The following is a 25,890-nucleotide window of genomic DNA, read 5'->3' as shown; positions in this document are numbered from 1 at the left end:
ACAAAATTAAGAATATATTAGATAGGTAAACCTGGAGTTTTTTAGACAAGTATATGAAGTTCTATTAAAATTTCAGTATTTTCCTTCAATCTAAAATGTGTGGTATTAGTAATTAAATATTTTCATATTTAAACTGAGAATAATATTTAAGGTTAAAACATGAATAAGCAGTTATCCAATTTTAACATTTGCAGTTACCTTTTTAATCTTAGGATTAAACATGCTTGCAGACATAGTAATGAATGCTAAGAGCTCTTACAATTAAAGAAAGGTCTTTTATCATACATTATGAAACTATCTTTTATTATTATCGCATATACTACATGTCTCATCTTTATTGTATTAGTAGCAGCCAGTGTTCAAGTACTTTTCGGCTCTGCAGCTTGTAGGCTGAGTTCAGCACTCATTCTGACAAGACTCAGTAGATCTTTTTGGAAGACAAATTTGATTAAATAAACTTTGGAAGCAGAAATTTCTGTAGCAGAGAAATTTGTTATGGTGTCTTATTTGTATTTCTTTCTCTGTGGCACAGTTGCTAATATTTCGGGTTACATGAGGATTCTGAGGACAGTGTGAAAGATGTGTACTAAATTAAGGTGTAAGACAAGTGTGGATAAATATGATAGGTTTTCTTTCCTTGCCAAGGCTTCTAAATTATGTTTGATGTTTGAAGCAAAATCACCTTGCTGTCCAATGGGATTTTCAGTGTAGGTAGAAGGAATATTTAACATAATTTTACTGTAAATGGAAGAGGGCATAAAAACGTAGGGGAGGTTGGGTTATTAGAAGTGATAAAAGGATGATGTTGATAGAACTGGTAACTGGGGCAATGATCAAAAAAGTAAAAGGACTCAGACACACTTTGAGTAATTCTGCAGAATTTTTTTAAGTGTTTAAGAAACGCTTATAAGGCACAAAGTAAATAGGAATGAAATTTGAAAATACTGTAAATCTGAAAATACTGTGGCCACCTGGATTACACATAAATTGTGTACATATACCAACTTAGAAGGGGTTTTTAAAAACACATTTTAATAATATGCTGGCCACAAGTAATTATATGCATGCATATGTGATTTGACAGTGAGAAAATAGTGATGTGTCATGGAAATATTCATAAGAAGAAATTGGGAATGGCTGTGCATTAGGTAGAGAAGGAAGATTTTAGAATATTTCCATACCATCAAGACAATACTAAATGTATATACACTGACTAACAGCTGCAAAGTCCATGAAGAAATGGCATTCTTTAGAAAAGGCATATGAAAACATTTGCAGTTATAGTTGGAGATTTCAGTACCCCATTCTTTTGCCAATTGATAGGTAAAAACAACTATACAGAAATGGCACATAGAAGAAATGGCACCAGCACCATCATATCATACCCCAGCCAGCTGCAGAGTACACATTTAAATACCCACAAAATATAGTCCAGATAGGCCAAAGCTTGGGCTGTGAAAATACTCTTAAAATTTTTAAATCACAGTATGTGATTTCCAACCACAGTGAAGATGGCATAAATGCCACTAGCAGAAACAAAACAAAATAACCAAATGTTTGGGATACCATGTGAAAGAGATGAAGAGAGTAAAAGCTGAAAGAACGTTTGTACATCATGTACCTGGACAAAGGAATACCTAGAACATGTGAAGAATTTCTAAGGCATCAGTTTTGGGAGTTTTGTTTTGTTTTTAATTTCACAGTCTACTTAGAAAATTAGCACACAACATCACCAGCATTTCATCAGAGTGGACATTCAGAAAAAAACACAAACAACAACAAAAAACAGCATCTAAATAACCATAAGTCAAGTAGAAGATATCAATAGGAATTTTAAGAACTCATAACTGAATGAAAATGAAATTATAACATCAAATTTGACACACAGCTAACATAATTTTGAAAGTAAAACTTACAACATTGAATGGTTCGTTTAAAAAATAAAAATAATCCTAAGGATTCACCTATCCTGGAAAAAGGAAAGCAAAAGAAAAACTCAGGGAAGGCAATTATATAATAATATATATTATGTAATAATATAATAATACTTTCTACAAAGAACTGAGATCAGTGAAGAAAGTGGAGGAGTAGAAGTTGTCAATAAAGCACTTTGTTAGTTAAAAAAAAAAAAGTTTTAAAACCTTGATAGCAAGACTAACAGAAAAAGCCGACAAAAATTGTCAGCATTGGCATGAAAAAGAGGTCACTCACCAATTACAAGAACAAAATATTCAATGTAATCTCTTTTAAAAAAATCCTTCCAAGGTTCCTTCCTTATCCAGATTGTCTAAGCAAAGATATTTGTTGTTAGTACTGTGTTCAGTGTGGCCCAGTGGGAGGAACAAGGACTAAGCTGACCTCCCTGGTTTTTTTTTTTTTTTTTTAGATTTATTTATTATTATGTATAAAATATTCTGCCTGCATATATGCCTGCTGGCCAGAAGAGGGCACTAGGTCTCATTACAGATGGTTGTGAGCCACCATGTGGTTGCTGGGACTTCTGAAGAGTAGTTAGTAGTAGTTAGTACACTTAACCTGTGAGCCATCTCTCCAGCCCACCCCCCACTTCTGTTTTTAATATACATGGTTGTATAGAAAATCCTAAGGCAGGTTTAAAACAAGCAGACAATAAAGCAAGCTAGAGTGACTTTACAAAACTATAAGATAAATGCTCAGAAGTCATTGTATTTCAGGGTACTAGCAATGGATATGTGAAAATGTTGCTGGTATAAATGTAAACATTACAGGTTATCTTTATGAAAATGAATATGTAATTGCCACAAATCCCAGTAATTGTATTCTGGACCATTTATCCAAAAGAAGTAAATTCATGTTCATATAGAAATATATGCATTAATATTGGTTGCATTTTTATTGTTAATATTTAAAAGCTGAAGTAAGCTGAGATGTACTATAACAAGTAAATGATTATACAAATTGCTGTATATATTTATAAGCTGTAGATATTGATGAGTCATGAAAAGGATCAGATCACTGATTTGAATGAATATGCAGGAAATGATGCTGTATGGAAGAAAGCCAGTTGCAAAAGTTGGCTTTCTGTCTGATTTCATTTACATAAACTTGGTCATGTAAATGTCTTTTATGGCTACATTTTAAAATTACACCACTGATTCATCATTACTAGACTTAAATGAATTTGGTCAGTTCCTGTCTATATAAAAATGATCTAATGAATTTACTGTCCTGTGGGATATAGGACTCAACACAGATGATAAATATGCATAGAACTTAATACATAAACTGGGGCCAACATTGAAACAGGACTGTTTGAGTGAGGAAGACAGATCATATTAGTGTGCTTGTCACCATTATGATGTTCTGTAGTTTACAAAAGATCACCCTTGGGAAACAGGGCAACTTATACAGAGTATCTTTAGGTAATATTAATTCTTGCAAGTATGTGTGAATTTATAATTCTTAGAAATGAACATGAATGAATGAACAAATGAACAGCTTAGGTTAAGGTATCTAGAGTTCTTTTCCTAACTCAGGGCAAATTATCTCAGGGAGATGTTTGAATATTACCATCTTTAAAGAAACATGTTAGTTTGCTGCTGTGTCACCAGCAAGAATTACTCACTGCATCTGTCATGCAGGAGTTAGTGCTCAGTGCTTTGTTCCAGTTTGTAGTTATTGTTTAGTGTAGAAAATAATAATTTCAAAACTTGTTCCCCTATTCTAAACAAAGCAAATGTTAGTGAAGAAAAAAATACATCTGTGGAGAATACAGTTAGGCTGATAGTCAGAGGATTGGGGTGGTACTGTTTCTTCTGCTTGTAGTTGTGCCTAGATTATATGCATTGCTATAAAATTGTGATCTGGCTTTTTATTTGCTGAACTAAAATGTAAAAATTCTCCTTATTCTACTTTGAATTCTGAAAAGTACAGTCTGCAACTGTATGTGCAGTTAAATTGTTCATAGTATATGAGGGAGAGAATGGCCTATAAAAGCAAAGTGTGTCACCCTAAACAGTCACAATTTGGAGCTAATTTAGAAGCATAATTTGTTAACAGATTAACATACAAAACTATAGTTTACAGAAAGCAGTCATGTTCTGTTTTTTGTGCTAACAGCAGCACAGTGTTAACATTTTGTTCCCTTTTCATAGCCCAGGCAGGACCTACTGCTTTTTGATCCCTAAAATACAGTACAGTGCTGATTTTAGTTACTACCTCACAGTGAGTGCAGATCCTCTTTAACCATGTTAGCCTGTCACTTACATGATTTATCAAATGGATTGATGAGTTGAACCTAATCTTTCTAACTAGCTGATTTAATTTTAAGATTACCTTGTTGATACACCATTATAAAGCTCATGATATATTAATTCATCTTTATCTTGTTTCTGGACTATCTCTACATATCCTTCAATGCCCAAACACTGGGTATAATAAAAGTAAAATCTATGTAACACAGTGTCTACACTGCTGGCAGATGGAGATTAATACACTATTTGCAAGTAGCAAACTAGATATGAAGCTTAAACAGATTTTCCTTTGCTGCTGCTAGCCTGTGTGTCTGAAGCATGTAATTGGGGTATGTAAGAAACGAGAATATAAAGAGGAGAAGCACACTCAGAAAATACACATGCCCAGTGAGTGAGCATAGACTGGGGCTTGGTAATCTATGGTGCTAACTGTAGGGAAAGGGTTTTGTAATCCTCAGGATTAGGAATAGCAGCCTTGGAAGTGAATAAAGAAAACTGATGCTTCAGGATCAGCAGTGTGAAGAAAACAAGAAACAAAGGAAGATGCTGCCTACAAAAATGGAAGGAGACCATACTCTCCCTTGATTCTGTCCAAGAAGCAGATCTTTACTAATCTGATAAGGAAAGTGTGCTCAAACTAAACCATGCTGTACCTAAAAGATCAGGAAGACCAGATTTTGGCTTCTCCTGTTATAAAGCCCTAAGTATTTTGTAGTGCCTGCCCCCCTCCCTCCTGTCCAATGCTGATGAGCTCAGGTTGCCTGATGTTCTCTATTCAAGACTCACTCCACACACTACCCACAGTACAAGCTTGTAGAAGAAAATCTCCATCCTCTCAGTACCTTACAGTGAGGGAAGAAATGTCAGTAGTAGCAAACCATGACAGTTCTTAAACCAGCAACACAAAACCTAGGATCTCCACTGTCAGGAAAACTGAATTCATCAAACTCAAAAAAAAAAAAATGTATACGAAATGAAAACTAGATCAGAATGATCAAGAATGGATGAAATTCTTTGGGCAGTTAAAAACAAAAAATGAGAGATAAAGAAGTAAAAAAGATCTTTGGGGAAGCGATTAGAAGAGCTGTGGGAAGGTGCTCCAGTGTCAGAATGTAAAGAAAAATGTGCATCGAACTGACAGCTAAATATACAAGCCAGAAAAAAATGTTCAGGAAATCAAAACAATGGTGAGTCTCCCTTTGAAGTACTTCCACGTGAGTCAGAAAGGTATTTTAATGAATTCTCAAATATCATAAGGATAAGTTGTACTATCCTCACCCCTCCAAAGAATAGATTGTGCTGGCAGAGTAACAATCTCAAGAAACTTCAACAATGGTACAAACCAGTATTAGATATCCAAGCCAAGTTTCTCTTCAGTTATGACAGCAATGAAAAGGCAAAGTTGAACAGTCAGGTTCGTTGGATACCCTGTTCATGAACAGAGCCTAATCCAACCACAAGACAGGACAAAACAAAGTGGGAGTATGAGTTGAACAGTGGCATATGTTACCTGTGCTTAAAGTACAAAGAATACCCACTGTACAACCAAGGAAAGGGAGAGGGCCAAAGTAAGATCACAGGTTATTATGATGGGGAATAACAACTAAAGGAAATAGTAAGCAATGCAGTTGTATGGTAGGGATCAAGATAAAGTGAAGCATGTCATTCATATCAAACATGGATTCAAATAGGCATGTGTTGCCTGTTGAAGACTTCTAAGATAATCCAGAGACTGCTAGTGAATACTCAAACCAGAGCTAGAATGTTGATAAGACCTGGGATTTTAACATGTTTTCCATGAACCTTGCTTGTGGCTTCAAGGGGAAGATACAGACTCTTTAGTGGAGAAATGACTAGGCAATATAGAAGTTAAGGATTGCACACAGCCTGTGACCATGATGCCCTTTTTTTACTAGTAAAAAAAAGATTACTAGTAATCTACTAGTAAGTGATGTGGGAAATGATGATTCTGAACATAGAGAACATCAGACAACCCAGGCTGCAGAATGTGTCATGAGATAGTTGTCTCTGAATGAAGGCGGCTCTGTGGGTTAAAGAGATCTTAACACACAGCCTAGTGTATTCTTTGACTCTGGGCACATTCTAGTAATTGCTAAGATTGGAACTTGAACTGCCAAAATTATACTTTTTATGTACAGAATTCCCACTCAAGTATTAAGATGTAAAATATGCTATGTGAAATTAAACTCATGGTTTGGGAAAAGTGCATAATACCAGAGACAGCAAAACAGCTTTTTTTTTTTTAATTAAGCTTAATTTTATAGAACCATCTGTTGAAACAGATGTGTTGATGCATGCCTTTTATCCTAGCACTTACAAATCAGAGGCCAGCCTGGTTATATAAGCTCCCAAACAGCCATTTAGTAAAGAGATCCTGTCTCAAAAAAATCTCTGCTATGAACTGTCAGACAGAGACCAAGACACAGTTTAATAAATTCTAAAATTTTAAAGTTGTTTAATGTTGTTCCCTCTTATTTAATTTTTTTTTTCATTTTTTTGAGGCAGGGTTTCATTGTGTAGCCTTGGCTGTCCTGGACCTAGCTCTGTAGATCAGGCTGGCCTTGAACTCAAGGAGATCCGCCTGCTTCTGTCTCCTGAATGCTGGGATCAAAGGCGTGTACCACCACCACCAGCAACTGTAATTTTGTTTTAAGTTTCTTTCTCTTCTTTGTTTTAAAAGGAATTTTTTTCTTCCTAGAATATGCTTCTAATATGTTTTCTTAGTGTGTCCTTGCCTGTGATCGCCAGTGAAACTTTTGGTTGTATATTAAAAAAAGCCTTGCTACTATTTGGTACTTCCGTGTGGGATGAGGAAGAGTAGGAGATAAGATGAGTTTTTAAGCACTTGGTTATCTTGTCAGTCTCTTATTTTGCTTCAAAGTAAGCTGTGTCAAATGGTATGTGGAGAGTTGTTCTGTGAGCCTCAGAAACCATTTTTACAATTAAGTCCATTTAGCAAGTTTGAACTTCTTTATCTTTGGGGAACAATGTGTTATTTCAACAGAAATACAATTGAAGGTGCTTTGCCTTAGTGATTCCTTATCCTTTTCTTGGTATGTAATGTGTTGTCAGTAGTTGTGCTTGGAGTATGTGTGCAGAAAAGATACCATCAGGTGAAATTTGAGACCATGCACCCATCTTAGTTTGTTACATTGAGTATTTTTACTTGAATTGCTAGTGATTAAAGTTTTTATATCTACCAGCCTTTTGTCTTTGTTGAGTTTCTTGCTTCTGTCTTAAGACTGTACTGAGAAGAGAAAAGCATATTGCTCCCCTGTGTGAAAGTCCAAGAACCTGCATGCCTTTGACAGCAAGAGCAATAACACATGGCAATGAGAGGTGTCAGTTATAAGTAGTGCAGGCTGACATGACTGTAGTGTTAAGGATGACTGTGTGAGTTTTAAAGATGGATCATGTGAGGAGAGTTGTAAGTGCCTATAAAGAAGTTAAACTGATAAAGACATGTCTCTAAGATGCATGCAAGTGCTTCCTAAATATCAGGACTTTACTTTCTATATCATTCAGTCAAACATCACAATGTAAAAGCCAGTGAGAAATTAGGCATGCAATATGACCAAAGCAATTTTTATGAAGAATGAAGTAAAATAATTTTAATATAACTTTTACTGATGATTATAACATTCTGCTGTTAATTTTATTGCATTTTAAGATTAGTTTTCTAACCATTCCATTCATAACAGTTTTGGTGATTCAATGTTTCATACTTAAGGCTTTGATATATATCATTCCAATCCCTCCTCTCACTCCCCTCCTCCTCCCATCTGCTCCACAGAGAGGGTAAGACCTCCCATAGGAAGTCTACTAAGTCTGTCCCATCATCTAGTTGAGGCAAGACCAAGGCAGTTCTCCATCCCCAACCCCTGTATCTAGGCTAGGCAAGGCATCTCTCTATATAGAATGGGCTCCACTAAATCAGTTTGTGCATTAGTGTTAGATCTTGAATCCACTGCCAGTGGCCTCATATATTGTCCCAGTCACACCATTGTCAGCTGTATTAAGGGAGTCTAGTTTGGTTTTATGCAGGTTCTCCATTTGTCAGACCTGAGTCAGTGATCTCTCACTAGCTTGGGTCAGCTAAATATTTTTTAAGTAATTGTTTTAAGTAATTATGGGACAATTACTCTTTTTCTAACTAGGAAGAAGCATTGCATGCTTTTATTCAGCCAGAGATCTTGGATGGCCCAAATCAATATTTTTGTGAACGTTGTAAGAAGAAGTGTGATGCTCGTAAGGTAAGAGGCATATAAATATTATTATGTAATTGTCTGAGATGATTTTGGTATCCAATCCATTTGCACCCCTAACCACACATTTCTTTTAGGGCCTTCGGTTTTTGCATTTCCCCTACCTGCTGACCTTACAATTGAAAAGATTTGATTTTGATTATACAACCATGCATAGAATTAAACTGAACGATCGAATGTCATTTCCAGAGGAGTTGGATATGAGCACATTTATTGATATTGAAGATGAGGTAATTACTTCATACATTTTTGTGTTTACTTTTCATTATACAGGTTTTGTTTTAATTTTTTAATGTTTTTTTATGTATATGGGTGTTTTTCCTCGATGTATGTCACATGTGTCCAGTGCCCTCGTAGACCAGAAAAGGGTGTTGTAACCTTTGAAACTAGAGGTAGAGGCAGTTGTGAGTCATGGTGTAAAGGCTGGGAATCAAAGTGGTGCCCTCACTTTCCAATGGTGTATTGCATGAGAATACTATTGCTTTTCCTAACATTTCAAGTATTGCTGTTTGGTTTGAATAGTATAAGCTCTTCAAGAGACAAAAGGTTTTTACCTTTGGAATTCTCTCTTGAATTTGGCTAGTAATCTTGCTTCATAATTTCTTTCTTACTGAAACTGTGTGCTGTAGCTGGATTTCTGATCGTTACTACACATGAAGCAAACATATGTGAGTGTGTGAACAAAATAGCATATAACCTTAATGTCTTGTATTTGCCCTAATACCCTTTTCAAGAATTAAAGTACTTGGCTACTCCAACATAGGTTTGGTAGCTCTTAAATTAACTAAATTAGAAAGCCAAACATACAAGATGTTTTGTATATTTCCCTTTTTAAATTGGTGTTTTCTTTTAACTTGAAACTTTAAATAGTTTAAACATGGGATTATGATGAAAACAGGAAAGACTCATCAATTTCTTTCTGTTCTTCAGGAAGGATAGTTGTTATAGGGTGATAAACCCATGCTGCTTCTAAGAGCTTTGTGTGTTTGTTTGCTTTTCTGATTACAACTGCTTACCAGTTGTAAACTCTATGTTCTTCCAGGAGCTCACATTTGTAAATGGTCATTACAAGTTTCATTAAGTATTTGTCTTAGTTAGGGTTACTATTACTGTGATAAAGCACCAAAAGCAAGTTTGGAAGGAAAGGCTTTATTTGGCTTATACTTTGACATCACTGTTGATCGATGAAGTCAGAACAGGAACTCAATCAGGGCAGGAACCTGGAGGCAGAAGCTGATGCAGAGACCATGGAGGGGTGCAACTTACTGGCTTGCTCCCCATGGCTGTTCAACCTGCTTTCTTATAGAACCCAGGTCTACCAGCCTAGGTGTGACCCCACCCATTTTGGTTCTGCCCCTCCTACATCAATTATTAATTACAAAAATGCCCTACTTGGGGCTGGAGAGATGACTCAGTGGTTTAGAGCACTGACTGCTCTTCCATAGGACTTGAGTTCAGTTCCCAGCACCCACATAGCAGCTAACAACTGTCTGTAACTACAAGTCTGACACCTTCACATAGACATACATGCCCACAAAACACCAATGCAAATAAAATAAAAATAAATTATTTTAAGAAGGAAAGAAAGAAAGAAAATGCCCTACAGGCTTACCTGCAGCATGATCTTATGGAGGCATTTTCTCAGTTGAGGTTCCCTCCTCTCAAATGACTACAGTATGTGTCATGTTGACATAAAACTAGCCAGCACAATATTTGTGTGACTGTGTTGAAAACAGTGAGTTTATTCAGCAAGAAAACAGATCTTTTTTTCCTGCATCTCATCTGTGATGTGCCAGTCTTGGTTGGGGGTTGATTCTAGTCTTTGTGCCATGTGGCTTTCATATGTGTTCATGTTAACTGCTTCACTCACTCTCCACCCTGTCCCTGCAGCACCCTTTATTTAGTGCTAGTAAGCCCCAGAGATAATATGCCTTGATACTTGGTAGCATCCTAGGTAAATCACCAAACTCTGACCCTCATTTTCCTACGTAACTATTGTAAGAAGCTGCTATAGTTGCAATAGATGTTCACTGCGTGATAACTACAACGAGTGAACATTTGCAGAGAACTAATAGAGTAGCAGTTCAGGTTGGATGTGCACACCTGTAAAGAGAGAGATGGAGAAGGAATAACAAAATTGAATTGTGCTTAACAGTTAGGAAATTACCCAGAGTCTGTTACACTTCAATGGTGATATGTTCTTCATCAAATTCCTGCTTAGCTGAAAATCTGATCAGTGTTCTGTATATTCCTGACATATTTGTTGGAAAGGGAAACCTATCCAAGGGATAGGGAATGCAGATTTTCTTCACTTGCCTGCTGTTTGCTTGGAGTTTGGGAGCTCCCCCACCTCTTGGTTTTGTTTTTGTTTTTGAGACAGTCCTGGCTGGCCTGCAAATAGCAGTCCTTATTGTCTCTGTATCCCAAATGTTGGGATTATAAGCGTATTCGCAGTTCAAGAGGTGATGTTCACCTTCATTTTGTCTCGAATCAGACTTCCTTGAAGGAAGAAGATTGTACTGCATACTAGATGCTGTAGTTACAAAAAAGCTGTTGACAACAACAAAAATTATTCTTTCTGTGTATTACTTGGTTTCAAGAACTTAAATGCAATGCTTTATGCACATTGAGGGCTTCTATCTTAGAGAAATCTTAACCTATGTCAATAAAACATTGTAGGTATGTGTGTGAAATGTTAAAGGAAAGGAGAGGAGAGTGTTGCTTGGAGTTTCTAACAAGTATAAGTTAAGTCTGGGTAGCTGTGAATTGAAAGCAGTCAAGCATGGAAGTATGACATCCCTGCCCTGAGTACACCAGACTATAAAGTTCTTGTGGACAGATAGATGACTAAGTTCTCTTTCTATTTTGACCGCTTATATAGTGATTAAAGAGAACATTTTGTTGGGATTGGAAACAGAAGCTGTAGTTTGGAGCTTAGGGTAGTTGCTAAGGTAGTAGTCACAAATGCTGCTGCAGAAAAAATAATAATTTTGTACCTAACATCTGAGTTTAAGAGAAAATGGATATACTTAAAATAAATGTTTCTCTTAGTCAGAACATGTTAAACTATTTCAACATGGTAGAAGATATAGGTAAAAGTTTGACTGTCTTTTTCTTTATTTGTCATAAGATTTTAAGATAATTGTGTCTTATTAGAAATCTCCTCAAACTGAAAGTTGCACTGATAGTGGAGCAGAAAATGAAGGCAGTTGCCACAGTGACCAGATGAGCAATGATTTCTCCACGGATGATGCTGTTGATGAAGGGATATGCCTCGAGAGCAGTAGTGGGACTGAGAAGATTTCAAAACCTGGCCTGGAAAAGGTACCTTTTATGAAGTTTATTGGTATTAGGTACTAAGCATGCTAAGCAAGTGACCCATCAGAGAGCTATACCCCCAGTTCCCTGCAGGGACTATAGTAATTTCTGAACTTCTGTATTATTTTGTGCTTCATTTTTTAAAATGAAGACTTTCAAAAAATTTGTGACGGTTGTGATCTTAATTATATTTTGGGAAGCACTACTTGCAGATGGGGTGCTAATTCCTAGGAGACTATACTGTGTTGAAAGTTAGATTGTGTTAGAATGGGTGCTACCTCTGCCCTTAGTGTTTATCAAATCCAAATCCTTTGTCTTCACTGAGTTTGCTCATAGAAAATGAGTGTTGGACTTGATTTGTTGCATTTTCAAAATTCTGACAATGGTGCATTTCTGAAAGAGTTCATAATCATGGTTATCTATAGCTTGCAACTTCAGAATTTTCCAGAAACATAATTGTAGGGGATACTAATTTAAGTTAAACTTTAAAATGTTACTACTAACCAATTGAAATCATAGCTGGAATCTCAGCACTTAGGTAGCAGAGGCAGGAGGATCTCTGTGAATAACCAGTTCCAACCAGCAAGGGCTACAGAGTGAGCCATGTTTTAAAAAAAATAGTTTTCTCAGCACAAATTCTAGATTGTGGGTAAATTTTGAAACCTACCTATGATTTACTTTGATTAATCTTAGTTTTGGCAATAAAATTTTAACTACACAAGTTTTCAGAATTTATTCTAAAAGTTTCACTTTGTAATAATTATACTCAGTTTAATGTTATTTAAGACAAACTGAAATGTGCTGGAACTTGATTTTGGAAGGTTCAGGCACTCTTTCAGCAAAGAATAAAGAGGAAAGGACAATGGAAGTATGCTTACCTAGCTAGCATTCACAAGGTCCTGGATTTGTTCCTTAGTGCTACAAAAACAAAAGAGGAGAACTCCTGCAGAAAAGTGAATGAGATCTAACAGGCCTGTACAATAGTGCACACCTGTGATTCCACAATATAGAACAAAAGACAGAGAATTGAATGCAAATTTGAGTCTAGCATGGTCTAACATAGCTTGTTCCAGTCCAGAGAGGGTTGCAAAGCAAGATCCTCTGTCAAAACAAACTTTAATAAAAACCTTGCTTACCCATTGGGAGAATCAACTTAGGATAATGGTCTTTTTGTGTTGTAACCTTTCCTGGAGACTCTATATTCCTTTTTAAAATTATTTTATTTTATGTGTATGGGTGTTTTGCCTGCATGTCTGTACACCATTTGTGTACCTGGTACCCTCAGAGGCTAGAAGAGGATGTCTAGAATTGCAAGTGATTGTGAGTGCTAGGAACTGAACCCCGGTCCTCTGGAAAAGCAGCCAATGCTCTTAATCACTGAGCCATCTCTCCAGCCTTGGGAACTCTATTTTTATTCACTCCAGGTAGAGATGGCGATGACAGACCAGAGAAAGGGTTCCTTCCAAGTCCAGCTTGGTGAACCAGTGAGTTTATTGGACTTCTTTAATGGAGCATGATGACTCTTAGGCAGCTCTATCACCAAAAAGCCCACTCCAAGCATGGGTAACTACTTATAAGAGTCTCCCTTTGAAGCACCTTGTTACTACTGCTTATATAACCTGAGCCTCTTAGTTGATAAAATTCCTATGTTTTTAGGTGGTTGTGGAGTTTAAGATTATATATATATATATATATATATATATATATATATATATATATATATGTTAATATATATATATTAAATGTATGTATGTGTGTGTGCCTTGTGCATACCTGGTACCTGTAGAGCCCAGAAAAGGTTGGTTGTGAGCTATAATGTGGGTGCTGGGAACCAAACCTAGATCTCCTCTGCAAGAGCAGCAAGTGCCCTTTAACCTCTGAACTGTCTGTCTCTCCAGCCCCCTTGTGGATTTCATATAAGCCTTCTGTGCTGTTACATCTTCCTCTCTATTATGTTTGGAGTTTTTTGTTTGGTTGGTTGGTTGGTTGGTTGGTTGGTTGGTTGGTTTGGTTTTTTCAAGACAGTGTTTCTTTGTGTAACAGTCCTGCCTGTCCTGGAACTCGCTTTGTAGACCAGGCTGGCCTTGAACTCACAGAGATCTGCCCACCTCTGCCTCCTAAGTGCTGGAATTAAAGGCATGCGCCACCACTGCCTGACCTGTTTAGGGTTTTTGAAAGAGTCTCACTTTATAGACCAGACTGGCCCCAAACTTACTTTATATCCCAAACTGACCTTAGATTCACAGCTGTTGTCCGTCTTTAGCCTCTCAAGTGCTAAGATTACAGGCCTAAACTACTATGTTTGGCTGCCCCCTGTTAGTTTTGGAGATGAAAATACTGGTAGCCAGGATCTCTAGTATTGCTAATTGTTTTAGGGGCATTAAGTACCAAGGCTTCTAATGGAAAAAGTAATTCAAGCTAGTGTCCTGGCGCATGACTTGTAAATTCTAGCTCTTAGAATGCTGGTCTAGGAGAGTCATAAGTTTGGGGCCTACCTTAGGCAACATAATAGATTCAAAACCACCTGGGCAACTTAGACCCTATCTCAAAATGAAAAATAACAAAGAGGAGCAGGCATATAGCCAGGTACTGGAGCACTTTCCTAATATCTATGAGTTCACTATCCACTACCAACAAAAGAACAAAGAAAAAGATACAAAAAAGGGTGTGTGTGTGTGTGTGTGTGTGTGTGTGTATTTTGAGACAATGTCTCATCTGTGAAGCTGTGGTTGTCCTATGTTTTTACTCTGTGAACCAGGCTGGCTTTAAACTCAGAGTTCTGTCTGCCTCTGCCTCCCAGGTGCTGTAATTTAAAATGTAAGCCACCATTCTTGGCTTTGATTCATTATAGATATAAATAATAAATACCACATTAATATGTTACTTATCAAAAACTGCATGAATACATTACAAGATACTTCAAATTACTGTCAGAAATAGAACTTTATTTAAAGATAAAAGCAATGTGTTGATAATTTCTTGATCTTGACTATGCAAATTAAAACAGCCTTCTCTTTAGTACCTACTTCAAAATTTCAGACTATTTTTTCATGAATAATCAAGTATATGTTTATAGACATATATCGTTCCAAAGATCACAAGACAGCATAAAAAAAAATAGGAAGAAATATACTGGATGAAACCTGTTGCATGCTAAGTTTCTTGGTGACTTGCTATTTTAACGTTACCTAAGGGGCAAGTTATGTTACCATAGGATAGTGGTCACATTACTTAACTCTGCATCCATAGGAAATAAGGGGTTTCAAATAAGAGTTTTGTAGTCTTCTCTTCCAACCTTCTTTTTCTTCTCTCCTTAGAACTCCCTGATGTATGAGCTTTTCTCAGTGATGGTGCATTCAGGGAGTGCTGCTGGAGGTCACTATTACGCTTGCATAAAGTCGTTCAGTGATGAGCAGTGGTACAGTTTCAATGACCAGCATGTGAGCAGGGTAAGACTCCTGGAGTGGAGAAGTTCCCCAGTTTGCAGGGTGTTTATTCAGAGCTGACATGTCTATGATATCCCCATCAAACCAGTCTTTCATTGTTAGCAGTGTCTTTGTTCTGCTTTGTTAGAACTTGTAACCTTTCCTCTAGCCCATACCCTTTTATATACTCCTGGTGAATGATGTGGGACTAGGATCCGTTGAGCCTGACTCACCAGAGCAACCACTGGTAAACTGAATTATCTGTGTAGTGCTTGTTGAAAATGTCACAACGCATCTAATTCAGAGACTACAAAATTGGATTAGAGTTGGAGTTTGTGGTTCACCAGCAGTTTCTAGCACTGGGGAGGCTGAGACAGGGGATTGCCCAGAGTTCAAGCTCAGCCCAGGCTACAGATTAAGAACCTGTTTCAAGGGGGGAAAAAAGAGAAACAAACAAACAAAAAACAAAACAACACAAAAAAAGAAAACCTAGAATATTGGGTTACATATTTACATGTGACATTAATGTAATGGTGTCATTGGTTTTTACAAAAGAGTAACGTTACAACTTTTAGATAACACAAGAAGACATTAAGAAGACACACGGTGGGTCTTCAGGAAGCAGAGGCTACTACTCCAGTGCTTTTGCAAGGTAAGCAATAGCATGTTGATGCACTGGAGTGAGTTGTAAAGCCTTACTTATGGGTCAGCAGAATACAAGCCTTAGCATCTGTTCGTAAGTGCTGGCTGATGTGTTCCCACTTTAACAGCTGAGGTGTAGCACCGACCATCTGGCCTACAAAGACTGAGACTTTTTTTCTGCTTGGCTCTTTCTAGCAAAGCAGTTTGCCCAGTCCTGACTTAGCTGTAGTAGGCATTGAGGTGCACAGCCTTCTTGACAACTTCACTGTGTTACCAAAAGGAGATGTTTTAACCTTTTCATAAGTGCACCATTAACAGCAAGGAGGAATTTCCCTTTCTTTCTGGAATGCTTTACTTTTAATATATATGTGAATGATGGTATGATTTTCTGATTATTTGAAAGAAAAAAACCTAGTATTTCAAATAAAGATTTGATGCTTATAAATAGAATCTACCATCTATTTGAAGAACCTGTTAATCTTTTTTATATTTCTCCTAGCTCAACAAATGCATATATGCTGATATACAGACTGAAGGATCCAACAAGAAATGCAAGTATGTTAGCCCATCATAAAGTCATTTCCTTGGCACATCTTGCAAACCTTGATAGCTGCTTTTAGGTGATAGAACAGTTAATATCTAGGACTTTTTATGCCAGGGAGAAGGAATTATTAACACTGTCATGAAGTAATACTAAGGGATTAAAACAAACATTTGACAATCTGTAGAGCTGGGCACAGTGATATGTGCTTGCAACTCTTGATACTTGTAGGCTGAGTGAGGCAAGAGGATTACAAGTCTGAGGCCTACTGATAATTTAGCAGGACTTTGTCTGAAGATAGTAATTTTAAAAGACCTGAGACCACAGCTCTTGATTGGCATTCACAATTCCCAGAGTTCTGATAATCAGCACTATGCAGTCACACACACAAGCAGGCATTCACTCACACACAAGCACACCCACACACGGGTTAGAATACTTTTTAATACACTTTGTCTTCATTAAATGAATTAGGTGTACTTTAAGATTGTATCCTATGCAGCACTCACAGCTCACCTACTGCATGTCCTAGAGCAAATCACTTGACCTTTCTGAGTCTTTGCAGATGTATAGACTGGAAATAATAATACTTTATAGAGTTGGTATACATGAATGAAACAACACTTTAGAGCCTTGCAGCATAGCTAGTATGCGGTGAAAGCTCAAATTAGCTACTGCTTGTTTCAGTTTCAAGCTTTTTGAGTTTGTTAATATTTACATAGTTTGAGAGAGGACTCCAGATGACCTTAAGTACTTCAGAAATATCTTAATATAGAGAATTAAGTATCTCTGTTTATTTGGTTAAAGATCTGATAAATTTTTGTGAATCTAATACAAATCTTTTATTATATTTTAATTTTACTAAGAATCTCAGGCGGCCAGCAATATGGCTCAACTGGTAAAAGACACTTGCTGCCAAACCTGATGGCCTGATTTCAAAGCTGCTCTCTAACCTCCCAGAAATAATCTTGAGTATAAAGTGTGTTTGTCCTTTTTATTTTTATTTTTTATTGTTATTACTTTAAAATCTTTAGTTCTTAGGGTTTTTTTTCTTAACTAATTCTTACTGATTCATAATATTGGAAACGTTAGTGTATGTTTGACTAGAGATGCATACACAGATGATGGGTTTGCTCATATTCTTTTATTAATTTAAAAAAGTAATCACTAGTTTTGATCTCCACATTTATTTTTAGGAGCTGGTGTACTTACTCTTAGTATATCTTTTTCAACTATTATATTTTTTGTGAACAAAAGTTATTTTTGGACACAGTCAATACAAGGTTTAGAACATAGCCATCAGGGCTGAGCATTGGTGGTGCATGCCTTTAATCCCAGCACTCAGGAGGCAGAGACAGGTGGATCTCTGTGAGTTCGAGGCCAGCCTGGTCTCCAGAGCGAGTGCCCAGATAGGCTCCAAAGCTACACCGAGAAACCCTGTCTCGAAAAACCAAAAAAAAAACATAGCCATCATTTCAACAGATGTATATTTCAAGACCTTTAGATTGACTAGAGACAAAGCCAGGTTTGTAATCCATGTACCCTGTGTGCCTTGCTATAGACAGCACAGTGCTTCAGCCCTTGGCTAACTCCCCAACTCTACTTCTGTGGTAAACATGACTCGGGGGAGTGGGGGCAGATGGCTATATTATCTGGTTGAAAATGCTTTTTAGCTAGTTGATTGCAGGAAGATGTCCTGTACAGTTAACTAGAGAAGTTTTTTTGTTTGTTTAGACTAGAACTGAGATTCCACTTTTACTCTTTACAGGTTCTATTGATACTTATTGCTCTCCTTAAAGGCAAACATTCATTGGCTTTGTTCAAGTGTCTCAATTTCATATTATTTCTTACATGCTTTTAAGTTTCTTATATGCTTATAAGCTCCACATATAACTGTGGAGCTACCAGTTTTGTGCCTCTGCCTTCTTTGGTTAGAAGGCAGCTAAAGGCTGCATTGAAGAGGAAGAGAAGGTAGCCTTTTGCAGTATATTCTAGGCAATAACTAAGGCCAGGCACTTTTCAGCCAAAGTCCGGAGAAGTAAAGTTGCCTAAGGCCAAAAGGTTCCATGGTGATAGCACAATTTGAAATAAAAAGTGATTTTATTTTAAGTTTCCAAGGCTTTTTTTAAATTCTGAAATCTCTTTGAATTCTAGGATTTGAGCCATTTACTAAGTCTGAATATGGTTACACTATCAATACCTCTTCACTAATGCTTGGAAGAAGCTTCTGTTTTGCAATGGAAGAAGAATACATTTCCATAGCAGTGCAGTAGAACAGAGAGTACAAGAAACTGCTCTAAATGACACTCTTTTATGTTCCTAGAATTTCTAGAAGTGGACGAGTACCCAGAACACATTAAGAACCTGGTGCAGAAAGAGAGAGAATTGGAAGAACAGGAAAAGAGGCAACGAGAAATTGAACGCAACACATGCAAGGTACGATTCCATGATTGTGGTTGACAAATGCTGTTCAAGTTTGCTCTTCTGACTGCTGTCATTCTCATGGCAACCCAGATTTGGTTCTGCAGACCATTATGCCCATGTGGTCATTAGGCAGTGTGGCTTTACCATAAGGGTGAGCTAATTTGGTACTGAAGCATGGTGGTATATAACATGGTGCTCAGTGCTTGTGTAGCCGTGTGAGGCAGGCATTCCCATATCCTGAGGAAGGAAGGACTGGGAAATGCACAGAAGTGAAGGCCACACTTCAGTTATTCTCCCACTGCCCTCATTGTTCTCCCTTTAAAAATCCTTAAACAGACCTGAGTGGTGGCCCATGCCTTTAATCCCAGCACTTGGGAGGCAGAATCTCTGTGAGTTCAAGGTCAGCTTGTTCTACAGCATGAGTTCCAGGACAACCAGGTCTACACAGAGAAACCTTGTCTTGAAAAACCATAAGAAAGAATAGTCCCCAACCATGTATTTTAATTACATTGCTTTGACAATGACAAAAAGTTCTATCTTCTGCCAGGTGTGATAGAACATGCCTTAATCCAAGCACTTGGGAGGCAGAAGCATAGGCAGGCGGATCTTTGTGAGTTCCAGGCCAGCCTGCTCTACAGAGCATGTTCCAGGACAGCCAGGGCTGTTATACAAAGAAACCCTGGGGGTTGCCATCTGCCAAAGAATTCAGCTGTGACACTTGACCTAGTGAGATGATGGTGCTATTTTCTGTTTTGTAGATAAAATTATTCTGTTTACATCCTGTGAAACAAGTAATGATGGAAAATAAGTTGGAGGTTCATAAGGATAAGACTTTAAAGGAAGCAGTGGAAATGGCTTATAAGGTATGTCTTATGTACAGTTGGATTTTAATTTTGATAGCACCCAAGTTTTATAGTTGAGATAGACAGATGATCTAATACTTGAATGGATTTGATAGCCTGTACTCACCTCCCGTCCATCAGCATCTTCATCTGAAAACCAGTTAACCTTTCTGAATCCTGGAATTAGAATTAGAAACACATTTATTTGTGCTTTCTGTATGAGCCATTAGAGGCCTCAGAGGGAAGACATGGTCTTGGCCTCATAGAATTTATAATCCATTAGGAAAAAATTTTTCTTTGATGATTTGCAATTATTTTGCTTAGATTTCATAAAGTAAATCAATAGTATATTGATATAATTATCCTGCAATAGTAACCATGATAAAGACACAAGTATGTCACCCAGTGTTGGTGGCGCACGCCTTTAATCCCAGTACTCAGGAGGCAGAGGCAGGTGGATCTCTGTGAGTTCGAGGCCAACCTGGTCTCCACAGCGAGTGCCAGGATAGGCTCCAAAGCTACACAAAGAAACACTGTCTCGAAAAACCAAAAGAGAAAAAAAAAAGACACAACTATGTCATTGTATAGTGTTATTTTAGGAATAATCAAAGGTGGTCAATAAATATATTTAAGCTAGGCTTAATGGTAGATGTTCATACACTGTAATCTCAGCATTTGAGAGGTTGAGGCTAAGATAAAGTTTTCAAAATCATTCTCTTCTGCATAGTGAATTCAGTGTCAGCCTGGGTTACATGTGGGTCTTTCTCAAAATTAAAGATATCGTGTTACTCTGATAAAAATCACAAGTATATAGATTTCATTGTTTATAAGGATATCTTATAAACTCAGTAGGAGTACTGCACACAAAACTAAAGCACTGTGTTTGTCTTGTCCGGGATCGTGTTTTGTTAGATGATGGACTTAGAAGAGGTGATTCCACTAGACTGTTGTCGCCTAGTAAAGTATGATGAGTTTCATGATTACCTGGAACGATCATATGAGGGAGAAGAAGATACACCAATGGGGCTGCTTCTGGGAGGAGTCAAGTCCACATACATGTTTGATCTGCTGTTGGAGACTAGAAAGCCCGATCAAGTTTTCCAGTCTTATAAACCTGGAGGTAAACAATTTTATACTCTCTTGAGTTACAGTGGGCTTTAAATTACTGTGATCAAATGTTTTGTTCATAGAAGTGAATGATTAAATTTTTTTATATGTTCTTAAAGTGTACATAATTTTGACAGTCTGAGAAGTAGTCAGCAATGAGTTTGAAGTTAAGTTCTGGCTTATGCTGGGCTTGCTGGCATATGCTATGACTCCAGCAGTGGGGAGACTAAGATGGGCACATCACAAGTTCAAGTGGGCACATTTGCTATACCATGTCTATACACAGAATTTAAATAATGAACAACAGCAACAAGAAACACTTCTCAGTCTTCAGTAGGGTTTCTTTCTCTAATGTGGAGTGTTAAATGATGTAATGTCTGCCCGATGATGTGAATGTAGTTATTGGTATCTGTGTTGACATCTTTCCCTCTCCTCTTTCCCTCCTTCCCTCTCCTACTCATTATGGAAGCCATACATTTCCTTGCTTTGTATGTCTCTGCCATCTAAAGTGTATTTGTCATTTAAGTGAACAATGTAAGGGGAAATTTGAGATTGATGGTAAAGCAAAATAACTCCTAAATGTAATTCTTGATGGCTATTTCTATTTCAGATGACTAAAATTTAGTTGTAAATATGATCTAAAAACAAAAGAGAAATGATATATCAGACCAGTTTGTGTGTGGAATTTTCCATGGGATTTGAAGTATGTTGTTGAGAGCAACAAGGTCATGAATGGCTTAATGGAGGTTGTTTATAAGCAGTCAGTATTTACTTATTTTGTAGTCTCTACATTCATGTATGCTTTCAGTACTGTGATTCTCTTTCTATTTGAATCTTTTTACATACGTATTTTTACATTTGATCCTAAAAAGACCAAGAAGCAAATGGATTGTATTCTTAATATGCTTAATAAATTTGAAGGTGGTGTTATATTTTAAAAGGAAATAAAACATTTTTAAAATTATATTTGGATTTGTATTTAGAACAGTGCATAAGTCAACAATAATGCTTTTTAATGAACATTAGATGTAATATGAACCTACTATATTGAATAATAAGAGCATACTCTCTTTGCCATCTATTAGAAACATATTTGCAATTCACTGCTCATGTAAAATACAGTTTAGAAAAAAATAACCTTCAACTACATTTTTATGTTTTCCAATGCAATAGAAGTGATGGTGAAAGTGCATGTTGTTGATCTGAAGGCAGAGACTGTCGCTGCTCCTATAACAGTCCGTGCTTACTTAAATCAGACAGTTACGGAGTTCAAACAGCTGATCTCAAAGGTAAGTAAGTGGTAAAATTAGATCATGAATATTTTTGAGTTTTTGCTGTGTGGATGGCTCAGTGTGGCAGTTTGAAATTATAGATTCTACTCTAAAAGGGGCCATATTCATAGGCAGAACACAACTGAAGTAGAAAAGGAGACACTTCCGGTAGAAGAAACAGACTGATCAACTTTGGAGCATGGGGCAATAGCACTGACCCAGACTGTAGTTTGAGCTGGGTGAAACACATGCTAGGGATTTGAATTCACTTTATGTCTTAGTTAGGGTTTCTACTCCTATGAAGAGACGCCATGACCATGGCAACTGTTATAAAGAAAACATTTAATTGGGTGGTTTATAGTTCAGGGTCATTATCATCATGGTGGGACATGGTGGCATGCAAGCAGACATGATTCTAGAGAGATAGTTGAGAGTTCTACATCTTACACAGGCTACAGGAAGTGATCTGCCTTACTGGGTGTGGCTTGAATATATATATATATATATATATATGATTGAGACCTCAAGCCCGCCTCCACAGTGACACTTTCTCCTAACAAGGCCACACCTATTCTCACAAGGCCACTTCTTATAGTGCCATTCCCTTTGGGGGCCATTTTCTTTTAAACCACTACAGTTTGAAAGAAACTTCTTGTTTCACAGAAGGCTATGAACACTAACTGGGCTCTCATTGGTGCAGCAGTAAGTAGATCCTGTTTTCTATTTAAATGTTGTAGTGATGCATCAGATCTGTGCTACAGAATGGGAAGTCCACTGACAATAAACTGAGATTCAAGGCACATGAAGGCTGAGTTTGGGGTGGCACTGCTCAGAACATTCTGGTACAGGTATATGGCCAAAGCTGGGGGACAGTGAAGTGTAAGAGTGCCTATGTGAACAGACACTGCCAGGCTTGAGGTTGCTGTGTTTCAAAGAAAAACAGAAGCACAGTGAGTTGTTTGTTTTTATTACTTTATTTTATTTTGTAGACAGGGTCTCACTGTGTATTCCTGGCTGGCCTGGAACTCACTATGTAAACCAGGCTAGTCTTGAATTCATAAACCCCTTCCTGCCTCCACCTCCTGGGTGTGCACAACCATACCCAGTCCTTAATATTTTTATTACATTTGTTTATTTTGTGGTATGTGCGCATGAACTCAGGCTTAGTGACAAGTGACTTTACCTGCTGAGCCATCTCGGTGCTGAATGAAAGGTGGTGATATATTAATAACAGCAGTGAAATAGGGAAGCAGACATGACAGGATGGTGGGTGATTAAATAGTGGCTCAGAACATAGGCCTCTTCTGAAGGATTGAGTAGATGTGAGATGATGAAACCATTTGGATCTCTTTGGACAAATGAACTGGACCATGTGTGTCAAGTGACTTCTTTTTCAAGGGTCCCATACTGTGTACCTTGAGCAAACAAACAGGTAGAGTTTTTGCAGGCTTCCTTACTGTCCAGTGAATGCAAGTTAAAAAAAAAAAAAATGTTTGAATGAAGTACAGTTTTCAGCCATCTGTCTTCTCTTACAGCTCTATGTCTGGGGATTTAATGACCATTAGTAAATAAGTGTTCTGGTTGTGAGGGGTTTTGTCAGTTCTGTCATGTTTTTGTGAGTGTCACTGTGTTAAGCAGTACCAGCTAAGAGACTGCAATCACTGTTAGCAGTTACATCAGTAGACAAATCATACTGTGCTATCCTTCCTACCTGATGGCCAACTTGTTCACATGTGATACCGGGTGATCATATATGGCTCTATACATTTAAAATAAATGCCACCTGCAAACGGTTTCAGTCCATTGCAGAATATAAGCCCTGAGATTGAATTTTTTAAAAAGAGGACACACAATATGTTAGCCTACTCTTTGATAAAGCTAATAATAACCTCATTGGGGAAAGGTTTAGAAAACAGTAGTAGTCAGAATTTTGTCATAAACAAAAACCTTTCAAGTTAGAAAGTGTTACTTTGTTCCAGTTTACAGCCTAAGTGATAGGGAGTTGACTAAGAATTTTTCCTGAGTCACCAGAAATTGTTAAATCTCTACTTAAAAGTATCTTTCTCTGGCACTTCTTTTGAGGTTTGAGGGTTGGTACTAGTATTGGTACCTAGGGCCCTGCTCTCATCAGCTTTGAGGAACTCAGCAGTTTTCTCTTCTGTGTGTCTAAAGCAAGCCAGAATTCCTTTGGGTAGCACATTCTGTATTGACCTTTTGTTGCAGGCCACACACTTACCTTCAGAATCCATGCGGATAGTGCTGGAACGCTGCTACAATGACCTGCGTCTTCTCAGCGTGCCCAGCAAGACCCTGAAGGCTGAGGGCTTCTTTAGAAGTAACAAGGTAAGCCTTTAGCTTTTCATTGTGTTTTCTTTGCTGGTAACAAATGGAGTAAAGTTGAGTAGTGTAAGCCTGGCTGCAAGCAACCATCACTGTCCTCATCTGTCTGTAGCCTTCTAATGCACCCAGCCTCCCCAGATTTTCTTCCTTTGTTATACAGTGAGTCTTCTTTCTCTGCCTGACTCAGCTTTGTTGCTGCTCCTTTTACCTGTGCCCTGTGCCTTCTACCTGAGAGTACGTTTTCCTGTTTCCCTGGCCTCCTTCAGTTTTCAAGCTCTGGATTTGTCCTGACCTTCCAAGCTTTTGTGACAGTGACTGTCTTCCTAATTTCCTTCCTTGAGATCCCTGGTAAGACAGTTCTTCATACCAAGTTAGAGTTGTGCCTTCTGAGACTCTCCCACCCTTGTCCCCTTTGCCTGCTCACATCTCTGTTGGGGAGGAAACAAGTTATCAAGCTTCTTTTAGGACTTGCCATCTTTTTTTATTGTTTGTTTGTTTGTTTTTGTTGTTTGTTTTTTGAGACAGGGCTTCTCTGTGAGCTTTGGAGCCTATCCTGGAACTTGCCCTGAAGGCCAGGCTGGCCTGGAACTCACAGAGATCCGCCTGCCTCTGCCTCCCAAGTGCTGGGATTAAAGGCATGTGCCACCAACGCCCGGCTAGGACTTGCCATCTTGAGTGCCAACATTACCATGGCTTGTCCCGTGTCATGCGTATCCAGCCTTTTCTTTGTTTGCTTCCTTCTGCTCAGTACATTCACCAGTCTTTTTTTTTTCCCCCAGATTTTTTTTAATTTGAATTAGAAACAAGATTGTTTTACATGACAATCCTAGTTCCCTTCTCCCTCCTGTCCTCCCCTACCACCATCACCCCCAACTAAAACCCTACCTATCACATATCCTTTCTGCTCCCCCTGGATGGTGAAGCCTTCCGTACAGTGTCATCAGAGTCTATGATATCCTTTGGGATAGGTCCTAGGCCCACCCCCATGTGTTTTGGCTCAGGGAGTATCCTTCTATGTGAAATGGGCTCCCAAAGTCCACACATATTGCTAAGGATAAGTACTGAACTACTACAGCAGGTTCCATAGATTTCCAAGGTTTCCTCACTGAAACCCATGTTCCTGGGGTCTAGATCAGTCCCTTGCTGCCCATTGTTCAGGTCAGCCATTTCTGTGGGTTTCACCAGCCTGATCTGGACCCCTTTGCTCTTCACTTGTCCTTCTCTGCATCTGGATTCCAGTTCAGTTCAGTGATTAGTTGTGGGTGTCTGCTTCTACTTCCACCAGCTGCTGGATGGGGGCATGTTTGTCTTTTTGTGATTGGGTTACCTAGCTCAGAATGGTTTCTTCCAGTTCATCCATTTTCCTGCAGATTTCAAGATTCCATTTTTTTTTCCGCTGAGTAGTACTCCATTGTGTAAATGTACCACATTTTCTCTATCCATTCTTCAGTTGAGGGACATC

The 25,890-nt window shown here is 37.9% G+C and overlaps 1 protein-coding gene across 3 annotated transcripts in view; it reads left to right on the top strand.

Annotated features, from left to right (window-relative positions):
- The window catches only part of Usp47 (ubiquitin specific peptidase 47), a 91,255-nt gene that overhangs the window by 47,821 nt on the left and 17,544 nt on the right, over window positions 1-25,890 (top strand). For 2 of the 3 annotated variants that reach the window (XM_035442288.1, XM_027410093.2), the window contains exons 9-20: window positions 8,411-8,506; window positions 8,596-8,748; window positions 11,675-11,842; window positions 13,261-13,320; window positions 15,154-15,285; window positions 15,837-15,913; window positions 16,403-16,458; window positions 18,768-18,880; window positions 19,627-19,731; window positions 20,623-20,830; window positions 21,991-22,106; window positions 24,312-24,431. In XM_035442288.1, coding sequence (XP_035298179.1) covers window positions 8,411-8,506; window positions 8,596-8,748; window positions 11,675-11,842; window positions 13,261-13,320; window positions 15,154-15,285; window positions 15,837-15,913; window positions 16,403-16,458; window positions 18,768-18,880; window positions 19,627-19,731; window positions 20,623-20,830; window positions 21,991-22,106; window positions 24,312-24,431 — 1,404 coding nt within the window. The remainder of the gene's footprint in view (window positions 1-8,410; window positions 8,507-8,595; window positions 8,749-11,674; window positions 11,843-13,260; window positions 13,321-15,153; window positions 15,286-15,836; window positions 15,914-16,402; window positions 16,459-18,767; window positions 18,881-19,626; window positions 19,732-20,622; window positions 20,831-21,990; window positions 22,107-24,311; window positions 24,432-25,890) is intronic. The other variant, XM_035442289.1, reaches the window with a different exon arrangement.

The sequence above is a fragment of the Cricetulus griseus genome, chromosome 3 (genome assembly GCF_003668045.3).
Source record: "Cricetulus griseus strain 17A/GY chromosome 3, alternate assembly CriGri-PICRH-1.0, whole genome shotgun sequence".
In the NCBI taxonomy this organism is placed as follows: Eukaryota; Metazoa; Chordata; class Mammalia; order Rodentia; family Cricetidae; genus Cricetulus; species Cricetulus griseus.
Note: the sequence above shows the minus strand (reverse complement) of the source record. Positions and strands in the feature narration are given on the sequence as shown.